This window comes from Urocampus carinirostris, chromosome 12 (genome assembly GCF_059441175.1).
Source record: "Urocampus carinirostris isolate Australia breed hairy pipefish chromosome 12, RoL_Ucar_1.0, whole genome shotgun sequence".
In the NCBI taxonomy this organism is placed as follows: Eukaryota; Metazoa; Chordata; class Actinopteri; order Syngnathiformes; family Syngnathidae; genus Urocampus; species Urocampus carinirostris.
The window spans coordinates 9,962,244-9,989,217 of NC_142360.1; the positions used below are offsets into that span (position 1 = coordinate 9,962,244).

The following is a 26,974-nucleotide window of genomic DNA, read 5'->3' on the forward strand; positions in this document are numbered from 1 at the left end:
GCGTATAGTTCTTACAGGAACAACATTGTCTATACAGAAGTTAATTTAGTCAGTAGTGCAGTTTGCCACCTCCTCAATGTCCCCACTGCTGAACCCTAGCAGGACATCCCAGTCCGTACATCCAAAACAGTCTCTCAGAGCCTGCTCTGTCTCAGTAGACCATTCCCTAAATGAGCGTGTGGTTGTTGGTAGCCTCCTCACTTTTGGTTTGTAATGAAGTTTAATCAGAATTAGGTTGTGGTCTCCTTTCCCGAGGGCAGGCAGTGGTGTAGCACTGTATGCGTCCTTAATGTTTGTATACAGTAGCTCAATAGTCCTATTAACCCTGGTTTTGCAGTCCACATACTGGAAGAAAGAGGGCAGTGTTGTATCTAGAGTCACGTGATTGAAGTCCCCAGAGATTAACATGACGGCCTCGGGGTGCTGTGTTTGTAGTTTGACAACAGTGGAGTTGATGACGTCACAAGCTACTTGCGCATTAGCGCGCGGTGGGATGTAAACGATAACAGCAATGGCAAGTCCAAACTCTCTGGGCAAGTAATAGGGACGCAAACTTACGACCAAAAGTTCGACATCACGGCAGCAGATAGAAATCTTTGTGTTTACTTGCCCGGGGTTACACCACCTCGTGTTCACGTAGATAGCGAGTCCGCCTCCTCTCCGCTTCCCGCAGGCTTTTGTGTCTCAGTCTGCCCCAACAGTGCAGAAACCGGGTAGCTCAACGTTAGCGTCCGGGATGATAAGCGAGAGCCACGTTTCCGTAAAGCAAAGCAAACTGCACTCCCTGTATGCTTTGATGTATTTCACGAGCACAGCCAGTTCGTACTTCCCTCCTTCTTTGGTGCGTCCTCAGATCCATTCTTACAATTGCAAGCATGTTGTGTGCGCGCACGAAGTAAATCCTCTTACGGTACAAAGACAGATAAGAAGTTTACGTCAGGGTTCCTGTCAGACTGAATTGAGGCATTGGGGGATGTTTGTGTCCTACCAGCTGCAGCTGGTTCAGGACAAAGGCATGGTGCTGAAAGGATTTCCTGAGAGGACAGAGGTGACCGAGACGATGAACGAGGAGATGGTGAACGACCTCGTCCGCCGCTGGGTGCGTATGCGACCTCCTCTGAGCAATATATCCTGAGTCTTTGTGGGCACAGCTTAATACTTCAAGGTGGTTCTTTAAAGGTACAAAACTATTCGTTGGTTATTTTGTAGAGAGATACACCAGTGGATCAGCTCACACCAGAGGACCAACAGCACTTCCAGGACTTGGGATGCTGGTGTCTTGCTCAAGGAGACAGTGAGCGCTTACTGGCATTCCTTCGAGATAATAAAAACCAGGTAACCAGCACCAACACTGTGAAAAGTTCGAATATGCAAGGGAAGCTCCACAAAATTTACTTTTGTACTACTACTTTAATAGATTTCTAGAGATCATTGATTTGTTGCGTTGTTTCCAGAGGATGGTGAAGTCAATGGCTTCCGCCCTCTTGGGCCCCCTCATAAAGGAAGCAACGAAGAACGAAAAAACCTTGGAATATATCCAGGCTGCTATCACACACGTGACTACGGTGCGTTACAACGTACAAAAAGCTAGACAAGGATCGTCCTGTTTATTCTCTCATCTAGACCTGCGAGCCAGACCAAGTCCTGGAGAAACTTTTGAACATCATGGGACATGTTGATTCGTATGTAATTTCCAAGACAATGGTGATAGTGGTTCCACATCTTCTGACAGGTAGTATATATTTGATGCACCTCATTGGCGCTCATTGCTGGCACCACAGTGAACTGCCGTGTGATAATACAGGGCTGCTGAGGCTAGAAGAGGATCAAGCATCCGCGCTGGGCACAAGTTTGAGGGTTCTTCACAAGCAGCTGACTCGCCTACCGGTGCCATACACTGAACAGCTTGAAAATGAAGACCAGTTAGGTCTAGGTCGCTGCTGCCACGCCTTGACCTCCTTCACAGAGACCTTCACAAAAAAAGTGGCAAAAAACCAGGATGGAGGAGAACAGGAGATGAAGACAGAGCTGCTCAACTTGTTGGTTTGACATTGGAGCTTTAAGTTTTTTTTAGCTATTCAGTTGATTGTTTTGTTCGGAGGAAATTCAAATGATCCCTGTTTACCTCATGTAGTTGTATGCAAACCCTCAAAGAACCTTTGCTGGAAGCTCTACTGACTCCAGGAGGGACAATTACACCCATGTGGCTCTTTGCATCACACATAATGGTAAGAAACTATGACAGAGGTATAGATATTCTGTTGTTCGATACATGTGCTTTCATCCCGCAGGACACCTTAGCTGCCATCCAAGTGTCCGTAGTAGACCTCTTGTTCTTTAACACAGCCAAGAAAGACATTAGGATGGACAAAGGTCAACTGGCCGAATCCAAAGGCTGCTTGGCGTATCTCGTGTTTGTCACATCACTGCATGCGGAAAATTTTCCCATGGTTTTCAGGTGAGGCTTTGGATCCCCAAATACAGTATTACCCACGTTTAGCTAGTCCCTTCAGTTTCAAAACGTTGCATTTCGCCTCTCGATTGCATATTTCAAGTGGGAGCTCATTTGTCCAAAACGTCCCGCCCTTTAAAGTGAATTTCAAGATTCGGCTTTCGGTTTTAGTTTGCTAAAACCCGAAAAAAGTCTTCATGCAACCGGGTGCCTTGGGTCAGATGACCTAGCAGCTCATTTTGCTTTTATTTTCAGCCCAGAATATATAATTTGGAACAATGCGGAATTCATACATCAACTGCTCAGTAGGTACGCCATCAACTCTGAACAAATTATTCTATATTATTTTGTAGGGCCAAAAATAAGCTACTGTATTTGTCTTTTTTAGCAAAAAAGAGTCTCATGTACTCAAAGGACTGGTAAGTAAAAATATTTCCAATAAGGTATCAATATAGCTTGATAGCTTTAGAAACGTTACGTTTAACCAGGCGCTGTTTGAAAAAAACCTGGAGAGAGTGCCGGACAACAGCTTGCCCACAACGCTACTGGAGGTACAGAGTTTCTACCATGTAAAGCAGGTGACATATCCATTATCAAATTACATTTTCATTATGCCAATATTTTCAAAAGTTTGTTCCCTGGATTATATTCGAAAAATATACCAAAATAGTAACAATTTTAAATGTTGCAGAGTCTATTGCAAGTTCTGACCGACTGTCCTATACAACATCTGGTATGGATCTTTGACATAATGCCAAAATCCCATATCAAAAATGAAATAATGAATTAGTACGGATCTTATCAATATAATTGTGTCTACAGAGAGAAAATGGGCTGAAGATTCTACAGCTGTTCATCAACAAACAAGACATGGAAGCAAAGTATACATTCTTCAGGCAGGTTGTCATAATGTTTTTGAGTAATTTTAGGGATACTATATCCTAGTCTCTTAATGGTAACGCCATCTACTTTTATTAACAACAGATACCTGCTAAATACTAGCAAGCATCCAGGAGTGGAAGGCTACATTGTGAAGAACATCAAAATTCAATTGGAGTTTTCAATGAAGGTGAGATAAAGAACACAACTCATACAAATCCAAAACAACAGCAACAAAATAAATACATGATAACATTATTATCTTTTAGCCAGGCAACTTCACTAAATGGTTCCTGGGGATAGAGTTTGTGTCATTGTTGGGGTTGGTTTTGAGTTTGCCTCAGAGAGCAGAAACAAATGTCCTCCACAACATGGACAAGTAAGTCTAAGAGTTTTGATTAAACTGCACCCAATTACTATTAGGCCAGCTGAGCTATTGCATGGATTTTACTTATAATTTGAAACTTCGGTTATTAAATAAAACCAATTTATCCTCGTGTGTGTCCAATAAGGATCATGGAGACGCTGAACCTCTTGCGCTACCTCCTCATTCGGGACCTTCCGCTGAGGAGAAATGTGGGTCACTGGTACTCCCCTTCCTCACTTGTCTACCCACTTAATAGTGTATGACAATTTATCTGCAGGTGGACGTGTGGGAAAGCGTCATCAGGCTAAAGGACGAGTACACCAAAATGCTACGAGAATGCATCAGGATGTCAAGATCTTACTACAGCAGCGAGCTCAACAATCTGAGAGATGAGCAAAAGCTAAAAGCAAGAGGTAAATGCACGATTAAAGACATTGGAGAATAATTGATCATAATAAAAAAATCAATATTGATCAAGCACTTCAATTTTAAAATCGGCCAACATTTTAAGAATGTGTTTTTGAAATTAGAACTTTAAAAAATTAACACCTCCCAAAAAGTATATATTTTCTATGCTTTACCTAAGTATTGTAAGTATATTATATTGTTTATTTATGAAATACAAATCATTTTGGGGATATGGTAGTGGGTGTTTTTTGTTGAATAAGACAAAAGCTACATTTAAAAAAAAAACTATAATTACTATTCTTTTTTCTTGTATTAGTTAATATATTCCCTCAGCATTGTTTAACTGACTCCCTATTAGTGTGTGAGTATGTGTGTGAATGGGTAAGTGTGAAGCACATTGTAAAGCGCTTAGGGAGGTCTTTATTGGCTTGAAAACGCGCTGTATAAATGCAGACCATTTACCATTTAACTGCATAAGATGTGAACAAATTTATGCTATAAAAAACTATGATGTCAGAATTTCATCAAAACCTTTGTTTTTATGCTTTTATTGCAATATTTGAGATTGGCGGCATATTTATTCTTCCATGTAACGATCTTGTCTTAACATTTGTCAAAAAAAAACGTCAACACAATTGAATTGCTTTTTGTTTCATATTTAGTAAGTAGAATTGTCGATAGACAATAACTAGCTTGCCGTTTATGCCCTCTAGCGGCCAGAATGGCGACAAGCACCAAAACATTCTATCAAAATGAACCAGACAAACATGAGAAGATATCAAAAATGCCACCAGAAGTGCAGCATCAGGTAAAACACAAAGACATTAAGTATTATAAATAATCTAACATTATTTTTATCTAAGGTACTGCAGAGCGCTTTGGTGACCTTGGACCTGATGGAGAGCCTCATCGCTCGCGCAGAGGAGATTGCGGCTGAAAAGAACACTGAACGGCTCAACGCTAATGATTAACTTGTTTAAAGAACACATTTCTCAATCAAGTTTTTTTGCTGAGCTTTTTAGCATTTCCCAAACGGGGCTCTTTTCAATTATGTGAGTTTTGGCCAGAGTCATCCGGTGCTGGATGCGGTCCACTTGAGGTTTGCTCGTGGCCTGATGAAAAACAATAACAAATTTGGTTGGATGCGTTATGGAAGCTGCACCCAGTGGGGCAAACAGGAATAGAAACCAAGGAATAAAAAGAGTGCAAAACTGCCTTGAAAAGCGCAAAAAGTCACTCTAATTGTAACTCATCATTTGCTGATTGCTGGTGAGCTTTGAAGTATTTGAAGGATTTTATTATTTTGTGCAGACATGTAGTGCTATGCTAACTGTTTTTCAATTCAATGCTGTATTGCAAATCAGTAGAATAGTGCCGTTTTAAAGTTGTTTTAGAGGCTTAATCGCTAGAGAGATATTACAGGAACCGAAGGGGAGGGGGGCCCAAGGTCAAGTGAAGAATCCCCGTTCCGGGGAATCTAATGGTGTGGTGTTTCCCGGAACTGCACCCCAGACAGTCAGGTACGCAAGAAAGGGCGTCAACTGAGAACGCGACAGAAGAGAGCCAATAAGCATGTTAAGAAACAGATTGCAGATGTCATGGAAACCATAACATAGGAGTGGGTAGTATTTTTCGCTGTCTTGATTAGAATATTGTATCGATAACTCCTCAGGGATCCTCGGGAAAAAGTGTCTCTCCTTGATGGCCACAGGGAAGCACAGATTGTATTGAGAGGGACCCGAGCCCCTGATACTGTATTAGTTTTTGCTGTTAGGAATAAAATCTTGGGATATTCGGCTGATTGGTTTCCTGGTCTTCTTACTTACAGAACGAGCATGCACAATTGTTTGGAAAGGTGAACCTACGGGTAATATCGTGTTGAATGGTAAATTTATGTTCAATAATTTGGAGTCAGATTATCAATTTGAGTATCATGATATAGACCTTCAACCTAACATATTGTATGTTGAAACTTTAAATTCAGGATACATAAAATCTACGTATGCGTTTCATCTAAATTACATGTCAGCACCGTTAAAAGCGATCCAAACCCCCTAACCTAAGAATTTGTACAGGCTTGACTGGGCGTCAGACAGACAGCTTGTGTGTGTAGTGTAAGGCAAACATCACAATTCGAAACACGAAAAAAAAACATTTTAAGATTGGGATTAAAACCCTAGCGTAGACTTACCTTTGCAATAGTCAGCATTCCTTTGAGAATGTCGCTGTGGTTTCGGACAGGCAAAATGCGAAGATTACTGCTAAAGAATCTACAAAAGAAAAATAATGATGAGATTTTACAATAAAGGTAATCAATTATTTATGTTTGAAGTAACATTATAGAAATAACCACCCGTTATCAAGCAAATTTCAATGATGTATAAATACTAATCTGTTTGCCTGTGTGCATTACTGCACATGAGCAGTTTCCCTCATATAGGATATTTTTATGCTGCAAAGCACTCTGACGTAGATAATTGATACACACAAAACTCCAGCTAACCGGCAAAAAGAGCCTCATGTCTATTGGTTGATTTCCTTGTTTTCAGTTTTATTTTCTGTCACCACTTGTGAGATAGCTACAGTTGTATCCATCCACAGTTAGTGTAAGTGTATACTTCTATAAAGCCAGTTATTACCAGCTCAGTAGCCTAGATGGTAAGGCGCCCGCTTTGAGACTGGGAGGTCGGTGGTTCGCGCCCCGGCCGAGTCATTCCTAAGACTTAAAAAGTGGTCGGCGGCGCCCTCTGTTGGCTGCGGCTGCATCGGCTCGCTACAACGGGTCAGGTGCAATCGACATTTCGTTCTGTGTACATTGTTACACAGAATGACAATACAAGGAAATTATTATTATTATAGCAAAACTTGCAAAAAGACGGGATGCACCAATTCAGCAAGATTTTGGAGCAAAGGCAAACAAGCACAGTACTTGGTTGATTTTGGTGGGTAATATGAAATCATCCATGTCCAAAGCTAAATGTGGAAAAAAAATTACATTTTCTTATTGACACTGCTCGTGCTTGTTTTACTAATGTCCTGTTTTTTGTGCAAAATTTCTTTTTTAATTTCTTTTAATGTGATAAAAAAATTCTATTATGTACGCAAGAAAAAACTAAAGGAAAAAAAATCTGCTACGCATCTGTTAACCCCAGTAAAGAGAGGAAACACTGTACTGCGTAAAAAAGTACTTCACATCTTGTAATTGAAAAGTCAATTTATATAGCAGTTGTACAATTAAAAAGCCCTGCCTTAAAACACAAAACCCAGTTCCAGACAATCTTTTAATTTTTTTTGCCTATTTATCCTGAGTCTTCTCTTCAAAGTCTTTATTACAACCCCGGGCAGAAAGTATGGAATCATTAGTATTGGACAAGTACTCACTCTGACATTTGATTCTGTAGAACAAACTCAGATCACAAACATGAAACATTTGTTAGGTCATTCTAAAGTGAAACATATTGGTGTTCAGGAACATTAAAAGAAATGCAGTCCTGTTCTTTTGTGTTAAGAGTCAACGATGGCTTCCTTTTAGCTTTCCTATATGAAAATCCCATTTCCTTTAGGTGATTTTGCACAGTTCTGTCACATACAGAGACTCCAACCTCCTACCATCCATTTGTGTCCTTGTGCATTTTGGTCCAAAATCTGGTCCAAATCTTCAATAAAGCTGACTGTGAACATCCCACATCTTTGGCAACAATACAAGTAAGTTACCTTCTTCAAGAAGTTTGACGACCGTGTCTTTGGTCTCAAGAGACGTCTCTCTTTTTAGAGCCATGATTCTTGCCAATCCACTTAGTCCAGAAGCCCTCCAAGGTGATAACGGCAGACTTAATCTAAGCCAGGTGCCCAATTAAAAAAAGGAAATTGACTGCGTGTGTCCTTATTTTCTACTCAAAATGCACAAGTAACATTTACAAACCATTGCAATGTTTTTTCTTCATTTCTTTTAGTGTTTCTGAATGCCAATATTTTGCACTTGGGAATGACCTAACGATTGTTTCACGTTTGTGTTCTGAGTTTTTTCTATGGAATAAAATGTCAGAGTGAGGGCTTGCCTAAGACTGGTGATTCCATACTTTTTCTAGGGGTTGTACACGTTTTACACTGGAGTGCCATGTCTAATCTCGTTACATACAACGTTTCACAACGTTGATATAAATAACAACAAAGACAAATCTATTCTTACGTACTTCTGCTGAATACATGAGAGCATATCCAGTTGTTTTTTCCCGTTGAAAGGAGCATACAGCAGCACAAAACTATTGCGGTGGACCTGCACGAACTTTTGGATTTGCTCTATCAGGGCCTTCTCGTCTTGGACATTTTCAGGCTCCACCAGCTTAAATGCGGTACCTACAAATGGGGAATTAATATATTTAATGCAAAAAAAAACATTTGCACTGGATTTGAACGTTTATAACAAGAGAGATGAGACATTGTTCAACCAGAAAGAGGAAAAATGAAGGATCCACACTCCACACTGTCTGATAATCGGATTCTGTGTTGTTGAGCTCGCAGCATTCCAATAGTTTCATGACTCTTGAAAGAAAGCAAAAAATATACGAAGAGAATCATAAAGCTCAGTTTCACATTAAGAAATATAAAAATAACTAAATGGGTAAATTTGAACTAAATGAAGTACAGCTAATTTAAAATGTTACTTTTTGGGCTCTGCCATTGCATTAAACTTTGTTGAGTTGTAAAGATATTTCTGTGGCTGCAATTTAACCCTCGTGGCATGCAGGTACATGGTTTGTACATTTTAATATTTTTTTGTATTTTCAATTAAAGGGAAAAGTAAACACTCGGGAGCACAGATTTCAAGGGCTGTGAAAACATTGTATATATTCAAAACGGCATTGAGCTATGAATAATATGTTATTGCATTTGGGAGCCAACAATATACACAAAACATGCTATGCACATTATTTGGACGTATAGACATCCATTATAATTCATAGTCTTTGATATATAATGAACATGGTGTATTTAAATGCATTTTCCAGGTTTTTGGTATTCATCTTTTCAGTGCCGTGTTTTTTTGGTTTGGTGTGGTTATCCCTTAAACACCAAGGTCGTGGGAGCACAATTTCCTTGGGCAAGTACAGCCTGGTGGCGCCCATCCCTCTCCGGGCCAACAAATGTTTCCACCCGGTCTTCGAACTGCAAAAAAATATGTGTTCACAACACTGCGCCAGCTGATGGCGCTAAAGCTCAAATAGTGGTTTGCAGGCAAAATTGTCAATAAAATTGGAAAGTACAGTATTGGAAAATAAGTCACGACCTAATTTAACGCTCTAACCAGGCCATATCAAATGTTTAACTAGAAATAGTATGTATACTGTATACAGTTGAGTTAGTTTTTTTCTATAGGCACTTTAAGGAGGTGGGGGCAAATGAATGAATGAATGAATGAATGAATGAATGAATGACTTTATGTGTATGGATAGGTCTAATGCCATTGGACATTTGAGTGGTTGGAAGGCAACACTTAATCATAAAAAGCTGAGTTTTTTTTGTTTTGGTTTGAACAAATTTATTGACACTAATAACAGCAAACAAACAATGTGAAGTTTTAACAACCCTTCTCGACAATTTTAACAGCAATCAAGCATATTCACAATTTCGTTATGTAACATCTTTGATAGTGTCAATAGATCCGTCCAGTTTGAACAAATTAATTGACACCAATAACATCAAACAAACAATGTGAGTTTTTTTTTGGGTTTGAACAAATTTATTGACACTAAAAACAGAAAACAATCGTTATCACACTTGAAGCTCACGTCCGAAAAAATAATGTACACTGAAATGAATTGTGTCTCAAGAGAAAACGCATTCCACGAGGTTTAGACACGAAACAAAGGGTTTTCGTCATCTCCGTTAATCGCAGCTAAAACTGCGTTATTTCCGCCATGGCGGCCTTATCGACGTCACAAATTAACGCCAATATAGCTTTGGCTATGGTAAAATACTAGAGATATAATAGTCTTCTGAATAAAGCATACATTTATATTTAGCTTTCGTCGTGTAAAAACAACATTGGTTGAAATAAATTCCTACAGATACCAGAAATTTTAGAAATGTTCATTGTCGGACAAAGTACTTCCTCTCACGGCTTACTTGCAGTGACGTGTTAATGATGATGGTTGTTGTCCACCTCATTTCCCCGTCGTCAGCCATTAAAATTCGATTTATAAAAATAAATGTTATACTTAATTATTAAAAGCTTATTGATGTGGCAGTGTTATCCTGCAGCTGCAGCTAGGTTAGATAATTATCTTACCAGAGGCGTGTTCAGGAGAGTGAGCGATTGCTATCGCTAGCTATCGCTAGCTTCTGAACGGCCAATGATTATTGAGCGCTCGCGTGCCCGAGTAATCACGGGAGAAAGACCGCTTACTTTGATTTCCAACATGGCGTCGACAGTGCAGAAGATGGAGGATCTCACCCTGACGAGTGCTGTTGGCGATGTAATATATCGTCTTACATTGCCTGGTAATGTTTGTGAACAATGCAAGACAGGTATGACCCTTCCACTGCGTTTAGGATAACCTTAACTGTGTCAATATGCGAACTGTCGCTCATATAAGCCAACTCGCTCAAAGCAAGCTGTAGAACGAAATCCATTGTACTGTCGTCGGCCATTTTGGATCAGTAAGGCAATCACAGTGAGCGATTACAAAACGTTCAGCAGTGCGCGGCAAGCGATTAACAAGCGACTACATGTCTGATTACTCCCCTGAACACGCCTCTGACGCTCTTTAGCAACAGACCGCAGGTGTTTTTCGACTTTGGGGGTTTTACTAAAGTAAAAGTGCAGTGAATGTATTAAATAGTGTTTTTAATTCTACTATACAAATTTTGACCACTGTCAAATCACTTCTGCGCGGTGGAGGGTATGTTGTTTTTTCCTGGCTAATTTAGGCTTGTATACTTTTTTAAGAACGGAAATTGACGTTTATTTTGAAATGTTTCTTTAGATGACGTTTAAAAAACTTGCGATTTAAATCAAAATATAAATTCGATTTGAAAACGTTTTCTTTAGCTGTTTAAATTCAAGTCTTTTCCCTTCGAAAATATATTTTTTTTAATGCAAATGTAATAATTTATCTGTTAAAACAACTGCAAGTAGGTTTTGCAATTCGTGGCATTTTCATCTATAGCAGGGGTCGGGAACCTATGGCTCGCGAGCCATATATGGCTCTTTCTATGAGTATCTGTGGCTCAGAGACCAATTTGATTGCATGCAAAATTTCTCCATCTTGTTCAAAACCCGAGTTGTCAATCCTATTCAGGTACACGCAAGGCCAAACCAAAGCTAAACATAAAGGTAACACTTCGCAGTATATATATAGGGCATGTTTTTCACTACAATTTACAGTCAAGGTGTCACACAAAAAAAAGGGAAAAAAAAAAAGTACAAGCATTCCCTCCCATCTCTCGCCAAAGGTAAGCACATAAGGCTCCCTATTCTCAGAATGTTGTGACGTTTTTACAAAATAAATGCTTGCATCTGGTTTTGAAACCAATATGTATGAAAAAAAGGGTCAAAAGAAGTTTAACCGATCTTGAGTAATTGCAAGAAAGAGACAAGTTTAAAGTGGTATGTTTGTTGAATTTGGGACAGGGGCTCTGGCATTATTCTCTTTTCATAATTTTTATCAAATCATCAAAAATAAATGTGCTGAAGACTAAGCTTTTGTCTGGGGCGCCGGTTTAGCAATTTAGTAAATTTGTCTCATAATATCTGGTGTGGCTCTTTCCCAAAATAAAATTAATATTTTTTGCTTTTATGGCTCTTTGAGTCAAAAAGGTTCCCGACCCCTGATCTATAGGAACTCGTTAAACACACTTTGCATGTTTATGCTCTATTTGAGATCTAGAAACGGATTGTCTGGATTCTTTCAAAATACAGTGAATAATTAGTATGCTTAAACTACTTAGTCCAACTTTTATGCATGTCTTTTTCTGCTATCCGGTTTAGAGCTCAACAGTTAGTGCATGCGTTTGACTTTACCAGTTAATCAAGTTTAGCAAATTAGCAATGCTTTATCCAGTGTTCATTTTACCTCTGAAAAGTGATGGGTCCCGGGGACTCGCATGCTCAAAAATCTATGGGTCCTAACAGAGATCTATGGGTCCCCAAAATTTAGTGTTATTGAGGTTGAAATTGTAAATCGGCGACAAATATATAACATAAATCTATATTCATTCCGTTTTAATCATCACAGTTTATTGGTAATACTAATCAGCTATCACTTCAAGATTTTCCAATTCACAACAATATTTTACATTATACAAAATAATATTGCTTAAATAATTATATTAATCTATATTTTCATTCAGTTTTATTAATCACAGTTAATTGGTAATACAAAGCAGTTATCACTTTAGATTTTTCAGTTCATATGTTCTTTGTGGTTTGCTGTCCTGCCACAGTTGTAATGCCTTCTCAAGGTTCAATCCATTATCATCCTCCTCATAGCGTAACCAGGAATAAAATTAAGTCCATTTTGGCAGAAAAGTCCTCTCTTCTTGCTTGGAGTATTCTTTTGTTTATTTTGTTTATTTTCTTTCATTGAATGGTCCGCTTTAACACATGTGTTTTCCTTGCCTCCGCCATCTTCCCAAGAATTTCTCTGCCGTTTTTTCGTGCCGGAATTATTGCCGTTGTTATCACTTTCTGCATTATGTTTCGACTTATTACTGACACTAAAGAAATTACCAATTTTGTGTTGATTTTCACCTAATACAACGACTGCGTCCCATTCTTCTCACTTTCACTCGCTATTTGCCCTAGTCACTCGGTTTTGCTCGTTCATGTGAAAACGGGATGTGTCCCAATACTCTCAAGACCGAGGGAGAAGTGCCCTCAACCCATGACATAACCACTTCAGATCGAGGGAGGTAGGTACCTCACTTGGAGCAAAGTGACTACCCAGAAGGCTTTGCGAATTCTCAATACCAACAAACATGGCTGGAAAAGAACCGCACAAATGTAAGTCGTTTTCCACAACCACGCATGTATTTGCAACGAAATATATTGAGATAGCTTAGTTAGACGTAAATGCAATAGAAAATCGTATTTTCACGTTAAAACATGAACATTGCAAAATCGCTACTTTAAACTGCACCGAGGGAGCCGCAAAAAACTCTTCAAACTCCAAACCGTAGAGTTGGATAACTGCAGATTATCACGGTTCAGCCTATCCCTGTTTTTATCTTAAACGAGTCGTGCTTTTACATCTATATTGTTTAGGTCCTACCTGTCAGACAGGATGCAATGTGTTAACTATGGCAATCTGACCTCTAAACAATCTAATGTCCCTTGTGGTGTTCCTCAAGGCTCTGTACTTGGCCCCCTTCTTTTTAGTATTTATATGATCCCGCTTGGTGACAATATCCGCAAGTATAATATTAGTTTCCATTGCTTTGCAGATGACACTCAACTGTATGTGCCACTGGAAAAAACTGGACATTTAAGTTTTAGAAATCTGGAGGCTTGCCTTACTGAGATTCAAAGATGGATGTCAAATAATTTTTTACGCCTTAACCCAGACAAAACTGAAATGTTGATTATTGGTCCAGCTCACTGTCGTCAGTTGTTTTCAAACACTACCCTGAACCTAGACAAATGTAATATCACCCATAGTGACTTGGTAAAAAATCTAGGTGTTATATTTGATCCTAATCTGTCGTTTCAGTTACACGTGAAAAATATTACTAGAATAGCTTTCTACCACCTCTGTAATATTGCGAAGATTCGTTCGATGCTGTCCCAATCAGATGCAGAGATTTTAATTCATGCGTTTATTACCTCTCGGCTTGATTACTGTAATGTATTGCTTTCTGGTCTCCCGATGTCTAGCATTAAAAGTTTGCAGCTGGTTCAGAATGCGGCAGCTAGACTTTTGACTAAGACCAAAAAGTTTGAGCATATTACTCCTGTATTGGCCATCTTGCACTGGCTCCCAGTCCACTTAAGATGTGACTTTAAGGTTCTCTTATTAACATATAAATGTTTGCATGGGCTTGCACCCTCTTATCCCTCCGATTTGATTTCCCCCTATGTTCCTGCACGGAGTCTGCGCTCGGAAAATGCCGGTCTACTTGTGACTCCGAGAGCCAAGAAGTCTGCGGGCTCGAGAGCGTTCTCCATCCGGGTGTTATGGAACGCCCTGCCTCTGGAGATAAGATCTGCAACCTCAACGGAAGTTTTTAAATCTAGGCTTAAGACACACTTCTATTCCAAAGCGTATGATTGATGCCCACCTCATATTCTGTTTTGTCCTGTCTTTTTCCGACGCCTGCCTGGCTGATACGAAGGAGAAGGATGATTTGGGATGGGTCAGCGGACCGGCGTCTGACCTGCAGCATGTCAACCCCTGCATTTACCAGCTGGCAGAGACGGGAGGCAGCGTCGTGGCCGTCATAGACTTTCTGGACTGGTTTGCAGGCTGGGGGCGTCGTTGATGTCATGCACTTTCCGGACATTTTCAACATCTTACCTTATGTTTACTATTATGTGTACAGTAATGCTAATTGTAATTCACCCTGGTCAATCCTGGAAGGGGGATTACCACATGTGGGGTCCTTTCTCAGGGTTTCTCTTTTCTCCTCACGCTGAGGTTTTTGAGTTTTTCCTTGCCCGCATGCTCGTTTGGGATCGGGTAATTGTGTAATTTTGTAACTGTAATCCTGTGCAGTCCTTTGAGACATTTTTGTGATTAAGGGCTATATAAATAAATTTGACTTGACTTGACATGGCCAGTCGCTAAAGAAGCATAGTCACAATAACGTTGTATGCGCTTGTTTACTGCACACAATTTCGGGTGTCGTGTTTTATTTACAATATGATTCTTTCATGTGAGATCAGAATGCATTGGTTTTCATCATGCATCATGAGTAATGTATCCGAATATCACGTGGAAATACAGATGAAACTAATAACTATCACATAGTCCACTGCCTTTTCTGTAAACAAATATTAAATAAACTAATCACCTTTTCAAAATGTTGTCCAAATGTGGAGACAATTCTAAAGCATATGTGATGCTGGCCAATAGAAGGCTCTTCCAGCCATAAGAATAACATGTCAGGTTTGTGTATCTACTCTCTATCAAATAATTATCCAGAACACATCCTACAATTTCCTGTCTCACATCAACTTGTTCAGCATCCTAATCACAGTTGTTTTTGTACAATACACCAGCATTAAGTAATTCTTGTTTTTTCCACCCAACCTAAAGGCCAATGTAGAACGTCCCGTGAAATAGCTGGCCACCATCACAGCTACCACACCATCCACACCACCAGGCACGTCGTTGGCATCTTCCAATCCGGCGACAAACCCCAAATCACCCAGAAAAAAAAGGAAGCACCATACACTCCTTGACTTTTTGAACGAGGAGTCTGCCAGAGTGAAGATAAGGCACGAGGAAACTGAGGCCAAAACTGAGCGGTTCCTCATACTTTTTGGGAAGCTCGTGGACAAATTTCCAGAACAGTGACATCTCTGCAATGTTTCCCTTTTTTTATAATAGGAAAATATTTTATTTTATTAAGAATTCAATGAAGTTCCAGTTTGTGTTTTCCAGTTTTATGGAAGTATTGGTATATTTTTGTTACATTTTGTGACACATTATTTATTTACTATTATGTATTTCGGCCCAATGTGAGTTTGTTTTTCTGAAAGTAAACTATTGTTTAACCCAGAGGGATTTGTAGTTGTCTTCTGTCCAACAGTCACATAGTTCACACATAGTATCTCACATCATTATGAAATAAACCAACAAGGTGTTACTCAAAATAAAGACGTTTATTGAATAGTAATGCAGAAAAGCACAGGGTGCAAATGTGGGTCTGACTTCCAGAGCCTGAAACATGGCTTTGGGGCAATTTATTCCATATTAACTGTGGACAATTCTGTGTACGGTGGGCCTGGGAACCCTGAAGACCCGTGACACCACACGGTAGGACAGACCGTGGGCCAGCCAGTACACATAGATCAGGACTTCCAGCCATGGTCCTTTTCCCTCTTCAGCAGCTCCTGCAGGGCCCACATGACCTTCTTGCTCAAACTTTAGTCCTGAATGAGTTCTGACTCTACATCAAACCATAAGCACAGGATGGGAACAATCCTGTCCAACCTGTCCATGCTTATGGGATGGCCACTCTGGAACACAAAGTTCAAAGTTTGGAGTGCGGTAAATCTATGTTAAAAAAAAGTAATCGGGTAATAATGACAATTTTGTGTGAAAAATGTTGCGTTCAGGGGACGCACGTTGATATGACACAATGCGTCCCCAGCAAAAATGATGTGTCTAGGACGCAGGTACGCGGGCAAACGAGAACACCGCTATATTTGATACAAAACATAGGTAGTATCATAAGCCATGGGCGTACAGTATCTGACAGAAAATACATAGAGTAATAATCAACACAGCCCAGAAGATCAATGGCTGCTTTCTGCCCAGCCTCGAAGACATTGCCGGCATGCCATACCGCAGCAGAGCCATCAGCATTATAATGCCCTTCTCACCCCAGCCACCACCTTTGACCTGTTGCCCTCTGGTGGGCACTACAGGTCCCTTAAAACAAGGACTAACAGGCTCAGAGACAGTTTCTTTCCTTGGCTGAGGGATGCAACAAAAGGGTTTGAGAGACTTGTCTGAGGAAGGATTTTTTTTCCCGCCATGCGGCCAACCGCTCCCACCTCCCCCCCACGTGCTGCTTTGTCCGACCCAAAGGTAGGCAAGACAGGATTTCACAACAAACCGTTTTGTGCTGGGCAAAATAATATATTGATTAATTCTTCAAATAATTTAATTCAAATGATTCAAATGATTTGATTATCCTAACCGGGTTTATGGATCAATAAGTTATTGCCCTGCGATTGGCTGGCAACCAGTTCAGGGTGTCCCCTGCCCACTGCCCGGAGATGGCTGGGATGGGCTCCAGCCCCCCCGCGACCCTAATGAGGATAAGCGGTACGGCTAATGAGATGAGGAAGTTCATTATTGCTACAGAAGTTCTTTCCCTGTTCCAGTTTTATAGGACTACGAGGGCGTGTCAACAATGTCATAAATATTCTTTCGCTTGATTCCATTTTCCTTGACATGCAAATAAATTTAGTTTGATAGTATCAAACACAAGCATTATTTACTTGTGTGTCTGTACTATTTTTCGTCTGGACCGATCAATTAGTATTCATATAAATGAAATGAAAAATCGATAATTTCAAGCTTGAGTTAAAATACGTCTAGAGTAATGCTTCCTTTATGATACATGCTAGACACAATATGAGGCTATCTCAAATTAATTTGGGTAGGAAACCGTAAAGACCACCTGCTGGCCGAATCGGTAACCATCGAATACAATTCTGGATTAAAGATAATATACATAATTTTTGTTGCAGCTAAATTACATTAAAGTACTGTTATAATGCACTATTCCTTTATTGCACTATTAACCCACACCAGTCTCTAAGCACTACTTTGGACATATTTTTGCCTCTTCATCCAGATTGTCTGAATTTTTTCTTTATATCTTTATGACATCTTTATCTTGTTTACCAGGGAGTGCCTTGTCTAATCTTGTAGCGTACAATGTTTCACAACATTGATAACAAGGACAATTCATTAAGACACATTTTTATTTTGGTACAACACACAATTTAATGCTGTAGTCAACAGTTAATCCTTAAAATAATAGATTACAGAATAAGATGTTCAGAGGAAAATGTGAACCTCTGATGATCAATAATAATTTTTTTGGAGAGAGGGTCCAAGCCATAGACATGAAACAGCTGTTTTCCAATGATAAACCCCCAAAAAAGCAACCTAAACCCAAGGTACATAATGGTTTGGCATGTGAGGCAGGTCAATGGTGCGTTTCCAGTTCCACGATGGTCCACTCTCCTTGTGGTGACGCAGCATCTTCTGGGGAGAAGCTGGTCACTGTGATACTGGTGGACGAATCCTCCATGGGTGAGATGAGCTCCGCCCAGCGCTTGAAGCTCTCCCTCTCTGGAGACAGAAAGGCCCCGATGTCCAGACAGTCACGTGACAAGGACAGGGTCTGCTTGATGAGGTACTGCGCCAGGTTGAGCTCCTCAGGCACCGGGTTGATTACGCCCAGGTTAGATTCCTGGTCCGACAGGAGCTGCCTGAGCAGGCTCCAATCTCGCTCAGCAAACTCGCCGAGTTTGTCCTCACAGTTCACAGATTGGCGCGCAAACGCGTCTGCCGCATCCGCCTCGTATATGGGGGAGAGGGCTTTGTTGGATGGAGTCCGCTCGTGTTTACTGCCACCTAGATCCAATCTGTCACAACCAATGTCGCCTAAAAACAATTGACAATATCGCAAAATGACAAACTGTATCACCGGTCTTGGTTTTTTTTGTACATTCCTAAGAAAAATCACTGCCAGGGTCACATAAAAATAATATAATAATGAATTGTTGCCTTGGGGCAGCGGAAGTCAGGTAGGAAGCAGTAGCTTCAAAGCCGGGCTGTCCAAACCTTTTCCGAAATAAATTAACTAATTGAATAAAAAAACAGCAAACGAGTGAATGACTGAAAGCTTAGCCATGTGCTGCTTCTCATCGTCATTAGCGGATCCGAATTGTCCTGAAAACTTTCAATTTAATAGCATGGTTGTCATGGCTTTCAACTTGTTTCACTCACATAAAATGTGGCTGAATTTTGGACACCCTGTCTTTAAGAGCTGCCATTAAATAAAAACAATCTTCTTTTCCTCTCCACATGCTTAAACAAAGCAAGAAGCCATGCATTTCACACAACTCACATGTGCCACAGAATATCAAAATACTCATTTGCTTGTGTATTCTTTTCAATGACAAACTGTTTTGAGGGAGGTTTGAACATTGAAGGACGACAAAATTAACCAGAAATGTAGGAAAACTGAGCCGTCTCTAGCAAACTACAGCATTCTTTTTCGTCTTTATTGGACAAAAATCAACAGGGATAACTGAATATAAATAATAGTTAACGTAACAAAACGGATGTCAGGGAAAGCAGCAGCATGCAGTGTCAAAAATAATACATAACATAAAAACCAAAACAAAAAAGCAAGAGGTTCAACATTTTTGGTCTGACTTGGTTATCAATTCATCTGCTTTGCAATTTAAAATACAAATTTTTCCCAAATTAAAAAAATATATATGAAAAAAGGTTCTCACGTATAGCATTTTAACAGGGATCAAAGTTAAATTTTGATGTATTTATTCCAAGATTAGCTTCTCTTAAATGCAAATCATCTTGGATCAATTTTTGTTGAATTGTGTAGACCTTTACATTTACAGTACTTATGCCTTGAAGCCTCAATTGATGACCCTTATAACAAAGTTTACAAAGAATTACAGTACGTAGACTCAACTCATGAGTCTTAAAATGCTATTAAAGAAAATGTGTTGTAAGTAATCACACCCAAAATTGAGACCAGCACTTTTGGTGCATGAGATTATTTGAAAGAGAAACATTATACAAAATACAGCAGAGGTCAGGAACCTATGGCCCGTGAGCCAAAAATTGCTCTTTTCATGAGTACAAATGGCTTGGAGAAAATAATCATAAGTATGCAAATTTAATCTTTAGCAATCCAGTTCTGATAGGCCCATAATCGAGTCTACTGTGTTTGTAGCCGACGTGGAGATAATATAGTAGATGGTTTGGTCCAGTAAATAAAGAGCAGACGCCCGCCTAGTTTACAGTCAAGGTGTCACACCAACAGACCCTGTTTTGGAATCCTTTATCTGGGAACTTATTCAACAACTGTTAAGACACTTTATGATTTAAACCCACAGAAGAAAAAGTAAACAACCAAGCACACACTGTGTGAACGGAAATATGCACACAGCGCACTTCTCCCTGACCAGTACCGTCTGCACTGAAGGTAAATACGTCAGTCTCCTCGTTTGCAGTATTTTGTGACATTTTTTACCAACGAACTCTGCTTACATCTTGTTTTGAAAGCATTATTTTTGAGAAAAATCAAGACAAAAATGAGACTTAACTATCTTAAATAATTGCAAAAGGGAGACCAATTTAAATTGGCATCTCTGGCATTATCCTTATTTTATGAATTTGATCAATCATGTCACACAGTGTGATAAATTGCGCCAAAAAATTAGATTTCGTCAAGAGAGCGTGTTTGGCATTTTGCTGAAATTTGTCTGAATACATATGTATGGCTCTATCTCAAAATAAAATAAAATGAAATAATATTATATCATCTATACAGTATATAGCTATTATGGCTCTCTGGGTCAAAAAGGTTCCCGACCCCTGCAATACAGCAATTTTTTCTTTTGCTTTAAAGTTGAATGGCCGCAAAAGGGCAGGCAGTTCTCATGCCAGTTAAAACAAGGCCATGGAAGAATTTTTTTTTCATTTAATTAAGTTACCTTTTAACTCTAATAATGCAATATGCGTTGGTAAAGGATATCACACTACCAACACAGACAGTTTAGCAATTTGACCTTGACGGTTTGCATGTGATGAAACTTTGTTCTGTCGTATTTTGCCTCCAAAATAGCGATACGCTAAAATGCTGCACATTGCAACCATAGAGATGGATATTATATATGTTTGTAATAAATCACAAAAATAAAGTGCCGTTTGAAAAGTGTTTTTTTTAAAGAAAGACCCTAACCCTCAGGGTCTTCATCAGCATCTGACTAAGGATATTGATGTTGCAAATTCAAATGCATCGTGATGAGAGCAGATGTTTGTCATGAGGTGATTTGAATTTGAACTGGAATTTCTTCAGTAATATCCTTTGGTCTACACAAGGGATGGTAAGTGCAAGTAAGGGCCGGAGCAAGGAGTCGGGTGCAGAGAATGGTTTTGGGAGGAGGATCAAGGAAGAGGTCCATAGATCATACGTTACCTGATTGAGAATTATTTGCATGTACGGGAGAGTCCCCCGTCTCATGTGGCTCCTTTAAGTCCAGGTGTAAGTCAACCTTCTTGGTTCCGTTTGTGTGCAGTTGCCGCAGGTTAAGGTGACAAGGTCGTTCCTGGGGCGGGGTTTCACTGGTGTTTTCGACGCTCGACATAAGAATGCCTGTTTCTTGTGCGCGCTTACTCTCAATTTCCAAGACCTTTTCTTGCAATTCCTCGTTTTGCTCTTGACACGCAGCACTTGATGGTCCGCACGTGTTGGGCGAGTGGGATCGGGGTGTGACGGAGTCAGACTCGAAAACATCGCATGGTGTTTCAGCGTCTCCAGGGTCTTGGGGTGTGTGGGTGCCGCCTTCTTCTGAGCCCAACTCCTCGCACTCATCCACAGAGAGCAATATTGATCGGCGAAAATTGGATGCGGACTGGAAGTCCAATTGCTTGTTTTCCTGGTCCGCAGCGTCATCGTCAAATGCCGGGTTGACGATCCCTTCGAACACCGGCGAGGGTTCAGTCAGACACTGCCTAGGGACTACCTCAACTTCGGACTTCTCTTCCTCTGTCTCCTCTTCCTCATCCTCAGAAGTTTGGCTTTGGGGAACGCCAGATTGCATTTCACCAGGCATAAAATGTTCCTCCCTTTGCATCCAAGATTGTGGCCGTCGTCTCACTAGCTCCTCCTCACTGGTAGTATCCACCTCCCGGCCACGCAGCCGCACTTCCACCCTCAGCCCCGCTCCGGTCTCGTACATTTTCAGTTCCTCGGGCGTGCTTGTGTCGCTGCTGCTCCGTCCCAGGAAGTCACTGCATCGCATGGTGCCACATTTGGACACCCCTTGATCATTGTAGCCGTCATCGTCTTGCGAGCCCCCAGCGTCGTAGTCCTCCGACCGAGGTTTAATGTCGTCCGAAGAGGTTGAGTGTGTGCTGCCTGTCTCAGAGGCAGGACTGATTTGCTGCTGCATGCCACTCCAGGAGTCTGCCAAGGAAATACCTGTGCTGCATGGTGTTTTAACTGGAGTACTGGGTGACCGAACCCTCGTGAGGTTTTCAGACTTCTTAACCATTGTGATGGATTGGACTTCTTGCTCCGTCACGCAAGGCCCATCTCTGTTTGTGGACTGCTTCTCTGTCTTCTGAGCCTCAGAAGTATAAGTTGAGACCTGCTGGGGGCTAATGGTTTCTTGGTCTTGGCTTGGAGTCAAGGCTGCTGGCTGATCAGAATAAACTAGCTCTAATGCTTTGTTCTCTTTCTGTTCAATTTTCCGGTCTGATTTTTTACCATTTCCATCAACTCGACGTTCTTTAAGGTTTTTCAGGGTAGCTCCAGGTTTTAGTGATTTTTTTTCAAATTCGGAAGTCGTTTTAAGCTTTGGTGCCAGTTTGTTTGAGGGTGTCTTCGGAGGTGTAGGCACTTTGGTTGTTGTAGAAGGTTTAGCCAAGGCTCCCAGTTGAACCTTTTTGCTAGTTTCCCTATGTGGTTTGGTCAGTGCGGATGATTTTGAGTCATTTAAATCTTTCCTGGGCAAAGTGTGCTTTTTCCCTACACCCCCATTTTTGGTGAGTAAACCTAAAAAAACACAGGAACGGGTTAAAGGGATACTAACATTCAGACGTTTTTAAAAGAGCAGAAGTCTGACCCTGGTTGTCTTGGACTCTTACCTTTGCCGTCTGGTCTTGCTCTTACTGCTTCTCTTACAGGACCTTCTGATCCAACGGGCTTTGCCTTGACACCTTCTTTCACTCTGGACTTGCTAGCAGGACTGCTGATGGACAAAACATTACAACTCCACAATACCTTCTGACAATTAGGCAAACTCACCTGCTGGTCGGCTTTGATGAGTCCGATTTAGTTAGCGACTTTGCCTGAAATTTAGGCTTTGCCCCTAAAACACGGTCATAAGAAAACATGTTGAAGGACAAAAACTTGACAATAGATCAAAAGTTTTGCCATAATTACAATGAAGTACATGCAAGATGTATAGTCAGTAGCCAACCTTTACCTATTTCAAATTTAGAAGCGTATTTGTTGAGGATTTAAAATGTAGATCCGGTGTTTTGTTTAAACCAAATAAGTCAAAGTTTAACCACTTTCCTAGGATTCTGTTCAGCCTTTGAAAGTCCATTTTGTGTGTATCTAGTGCTTAAGTACAGGGGGCTTTGAATAATGCTATCAGGGATGACATAGAGATTAGCAGACATGGGACCAAGTCACACATGTGCAAGTCTCAAGTAAGTCTCAAGTCTTCACCTTCAAGTCCCAAGTAAGTCCCAAGTATTTTTTTCTTGGGCAAGTCAAGTCACAAGTCAAGTCCCGAGTCTTAGATTGCCAAGTCCAAGTCAAGTCACAAGTCATAAAAACAGCGACTCGAGTCGACTCGAGTCCAAGTCACTAAGTCTCAAGTCCCCATGTCTGGAGATTAACTGCCCATTCTAAACCCAAGTGCTCAGTCAACCAACCCCACAACCACATTTGAGTCCCCCCAGTGTAGTAGCAGCTGTGCAAGGCTTACATGTCTGCAATTTTGCAGCTGCTTTCACACTACTGATAGCAGACTGAGTGCTTAGTTTCTCCCTGTCTGCATGTCGTTGTGACATGATTTACTTCTGACCGTCATTTGGCAAAGGTTGGAGACTCAAGTCTGACTTAAATGTACAATATGAGAGGACATGGGTAACTTAAACCTTAGGAACACTTGACATATGTCTTACTGTCAACACAGAAGACAATATAGCAAATAAGCACCTGGAATAAAGGGTGTGCCGTTTCGTTGACTTCCACTACCGCTGCTGCTTTCTGGTGATGCACCGCTTGATCTTGACGAAGTGGCTTGTTGTACAGAGCCCCTTGGAACTTTTGACGTGGAACTAGGAGGGGAGGTCTTCAGTTTGGTCCCAGGGTTGGCCCTCTTCTCAGTCTCATTTGCTCCACGCAAATGAGTTGGACAGGCGACATCGCGCCTGGACCCTGTGGCTCCATTAACAACTGGCGTACTGGTCAACGTCGTCCTGGATTTTGCCGCAGCACTCTGCTCTCCAGGTTTCTTGGTTGTCTTGACTTTAAGGGTCTGTCCATCCCCTGATTTGTAAGTGGTCGTCAGAGCATCAGACTTCATGACCGGAAACAGGCTCTGCGCACTCCAACACTCTTGAACTTAGATGAAAAGCATCTTGGAAGCGCTTTATGCAGCCCAAGACAAACAACAGACCTGTTTAAGGGGAGTCAATGTTAACGATACAGATGCAGGAGAAAAGAAAAATATTTCAAACATTAGCCTAAATGACAATTTTTGTGTCACATTCATGCTAGTAGATGGCTTTTTCATGCATACTTTTTTGTCCGAAGAGACATACTGAAAAAACAAAAAACAAACACGACTTAAGGATTTAGGGCTGATAGTTACTGTTTTTGAGGTGGAAGTTGCATACCACCATGCAATAGAATGCTTAGGTTGTAGTGATAAAGTGGTATGTGGAGTTTCAACAAGGACCAATAATGATCTCTCAAATCTGCCTGATGTGAATGGAAGAGTCTTAACAAGACATCTGCTGCACTTTTCATGGTGATGCACTCAAGCTGGCTTTGCAGTTGGTCTCACGTGACAAACCGCTGCAATCAAAGGGTGAAATTACAGTCCATGGTCTTTAAGTAATACATCATTGTCTGCTTGGCAATACACAAAGACTGACCAGTATGTCAATGTACTCAACGTTAGCATAGGTGCTAATGCAGTACTAGAAATCTTTGAGTATTTTCATATTGTTCATTTTTATTTGTGCTTTAATTCCGCAAAGGGATCATAATTCATCTTTTTATGGACTTCTGAGCTGGCCAAAACAACACTTGTTTTCCTTTCTGCCAGATGACCAAATGTAATAAGAGAACAATGATGTCATGGCAGGGCTACATTCGAGATGGCGTGGAAATTGGAAACTGAGCGCTAAGCCCGCCCCTAAATGTATCAGTCAAGCAGAGAAAAAATGTCTTGTGAGAGTAAATGTATTGGAAATGTAATTATAAAGCAATGGAGAAATAAACAGGTGTGAAGAAAACGAGAAAGCCACAAAATTGTGGGGTAAATACATGTCAGAATTCATACAATTAGAATAGACTAAAATGTGTAGGAAAAATGTTCTGAAACAGAATAAAAACATAAAATAGAACAGTATTTCTCAACCTTTTTTGAGCACACTTTTTCATTAAAAATTTTCAAGGCACATAAAAAAGTTTAAAAATTAATTCACAGCACCATTTTTCCTTCAAAGCTTAGATTATCATGCTAAAATTATTGTGTACCAAGTAGACATGAAATAAATCACAGAAAAAGAAGCTGGTGCAAAACAAACACAGTAGACTATAAATCTGTGCCAAACAAACATTCATACGCACAACACTGAAGAATGAACTCCATTCATCCATACATTATCTGCACCGCTTATCCTCAGTAGGGTCTCGAGGGTGCATTAGCCTATCCCAGCTATCTTCGGGCAGCAGTGGGCAGGCGACACCCTGAACTGGTTGCCAGCCAGTCGCAGGGCACACAGGGACAGACAATTTGCCCGCTCATTCACACCTAGGGACAATTTGGACCGGCCAATTCACCTAACATGCATGTCTTTGGAATATGGGAGGAAACGAGAGTGCCCAGATGAAACACACGCAAGCACAGGGAGATCATGCAAACTCCACACAGGAGGTTCGATCTCATGACCTCAGAACTGTGGCGCACACACGCTAACCACTGCGCTGCCGTGCTGCCCAAGAATAAAGTCATTACAACCAATTTTGTAGCATGAAACAAAATAGGTGGAGCCAGTAAATACCTAGAATGGAACATAAACATTGATGCACACCAGATTGAGAGTCTTCAAGGATGAAATGAAGGAAAATAATTAGTGCGGGGAACACTATGATAAAACCTAAAAAAAATGACAGTGGCTCTCATGAATAAGTATGAAAATTCCTCGGGTCAATAACATGGATGCTCACAAGTTTATTAAGTCACCGCATGTCTCACTCAACTTAACAAAAATGACTGTTATGGGGAAAGTGCATTAAAACAGTGACTGAGGCAGTTAATAATGCACCCATCATTGTGGAGGGTTATCATCCACTGAGAAGTGACTACTTTGCAGGAAGATACAAAAAAAAACAAAAAATGAGGCAGATTTTAAGTCATTAATGAGATGGATAGGCCGGGATAGAAACATAGATGCACAAAACAATGTGGAGCAATCACACTTTACTACTACACTTGAATTAATGAAATAACAAGTACCAGTGAGTTGCTGTCTTCTGGTCCAAAGGATCTGGAGGTAAACAACATGAATATCTTAGTAAAGAAGCTAATTTTAGCTCACACACTCCAATGAGCAAAGGGAAAACAAATGAATCGATGTGCACGCTGCGTTCTTGCACCAGTTATATAAATTCATTAAACGTAAAAAAACGGCTAAAGATGACCACAAGGCTTGTGATATAGTTTGCGTTTTTGCTAACATCCATTATGAATTATTCAGGTGGCTACTTGTGTGTCGCTCTAGCATCCAGAGACTAGCATGTGGATCATGTGCACCATCACGTCTTCCACCACCACCACCACACACACTTCTTATGCAGCAAAAAACACATTATAAATCCAAGTCAGATTATATGACATCATCCATCGTTTAAGATTCTCACCTGCTCCGATTCCTCCTCGAAACCCCCAGAAAATGTGCAGTACAGCAGCGTGGAATGTGTCTGGTGATTGGACCTCCTGGGTAGAAGGAAAAGAAAGGGGGTGTAAGAATGGAAAAATGGTGCTGTACTGTGTCAGCCAATCAGCAGCTGCTTGGAAGGACCTTTCATCGCCATGGCAACACACAACCCCGCCCTCCTCAGACTCGCTCTGTAGCGCGGAAGATGCATCGTCGAGTCCGTGTGTGCTGTATCAGATT

The 26,974-nt window shown here is 40.7% G+C and overlaps 3 protein-coding genes across 5 annotated transcripts; 1 reads left to right on the top strand and 2 right to left on the bottom strand.

Moving 5' to 3' along the window:
* Window positions 1–924: 924 nt before the first annotated feature.
* LOC148354911 (glomulin-like) lies at window positions 925–5,907 on the top strand. The gene is made up of 18 exons (XM_088350130.1): window positions 925–1,099; window positions 1,210–1,335; window positions 1,455–1,565; window positions 1,624–1,732; window positions 1,805–2,039; window positions 2,135–2,228; window positions 2,292–2,458; window positions 2,708–2,761; window positions 2,841–2,871; window positions 2,941–3,030; window positions 3,144–3,185; window positions 3,275–3,348; window positions 3,437–3,521; window positions 3,601–3,710; window positions 3,844–3,907; window positions 3,976–4,111; window positions 4,820–4,914; window positions 4,970–5,907. Exons 1-18 carry the CDS (start codon window positions 974–976, stop codon window positions 5,075–5,077), a joined length of 1,857 nt encoding a protein of 618 aa, XP_088206256.1. The 5' UTR covers window positions 925–973; the 3' UTR covers window positions 5,078–5,907.
* On the bottom strand, window positions 4,639–10,908 carry c12h1orf146 (chromosome 12 C1orf146 homolog). The gene is made up of 6 exons (XM_088350129.1): window positions 10,866–10,908; window positions 10,233–10,397; window positions 8,555–8,648; window positions 8,300–8,462; window positions 6,298–6,376; window positions 4,639–5,218 (listed from the first exon to the last, which is right to left on the bottom strand). The coding sequence occupies exons 2-6, from the start codon at window positions 10,290–10,292 to the stop codon at window positions 5,099–5,101; spliced, it is 516 nt and encodes a 171-aa protein (XP_088206255.1). The 5' UTR covers window positions 10,293–10,397; window positions 10,866–10,908; the 3' UTR covers window positions 4,639–5,098.
* Window positions 10,909–17,752: 6,844 nt separating this feature from the next.
* Window positions 17,753–26,836, bottom strand: btbd8 (BTB domain containing 8). Of its 3 annotated transcripts, XM_088350101.1 has the most exons (7): window positions 26,718–26,800; window positions 26,314–26,344; window positions 23,781–24,243; window positions 22,857–22,920; window positions 22,697–22,800; window positions 21,024–22,604; window positions 17,753–18,454 (listed from the first exon to the last, which is right to left on the bottom strand). In XM_088350101.1, exons 3-7 carry the CDS (start codon window positions 24,148–24,150, stop codon window positions 17,994–17,996), a joined length of 2,580 nt encoding a protein of 859 aa, XP_088206227.1. In that variant the 5' UTR covers window positions 24,151–24,243; window positions 26,314–26,344; window positions 26,718–26,800; the 3' UTR covers window positions 17,753–17,993. The 3 variants fall into 3 exon arrangements, with proteins under 3 accessions (XP_088206227.1, XP_088206228.1, XP_088206226.1); XM_088350102.1 differs by lacking the exon at window positions 26,314–26,344 and having other exon boundaries at window positions 22,697–22,797; window positions 26,718–26,836; XM_088350100.1 differs by lacking the exon at window positions 26,314–26,344 and having other exon boundaries at window positions 26,718–26,836.
* Window positions 26,837–26,974: the final 138 nt, after the last annotated feature.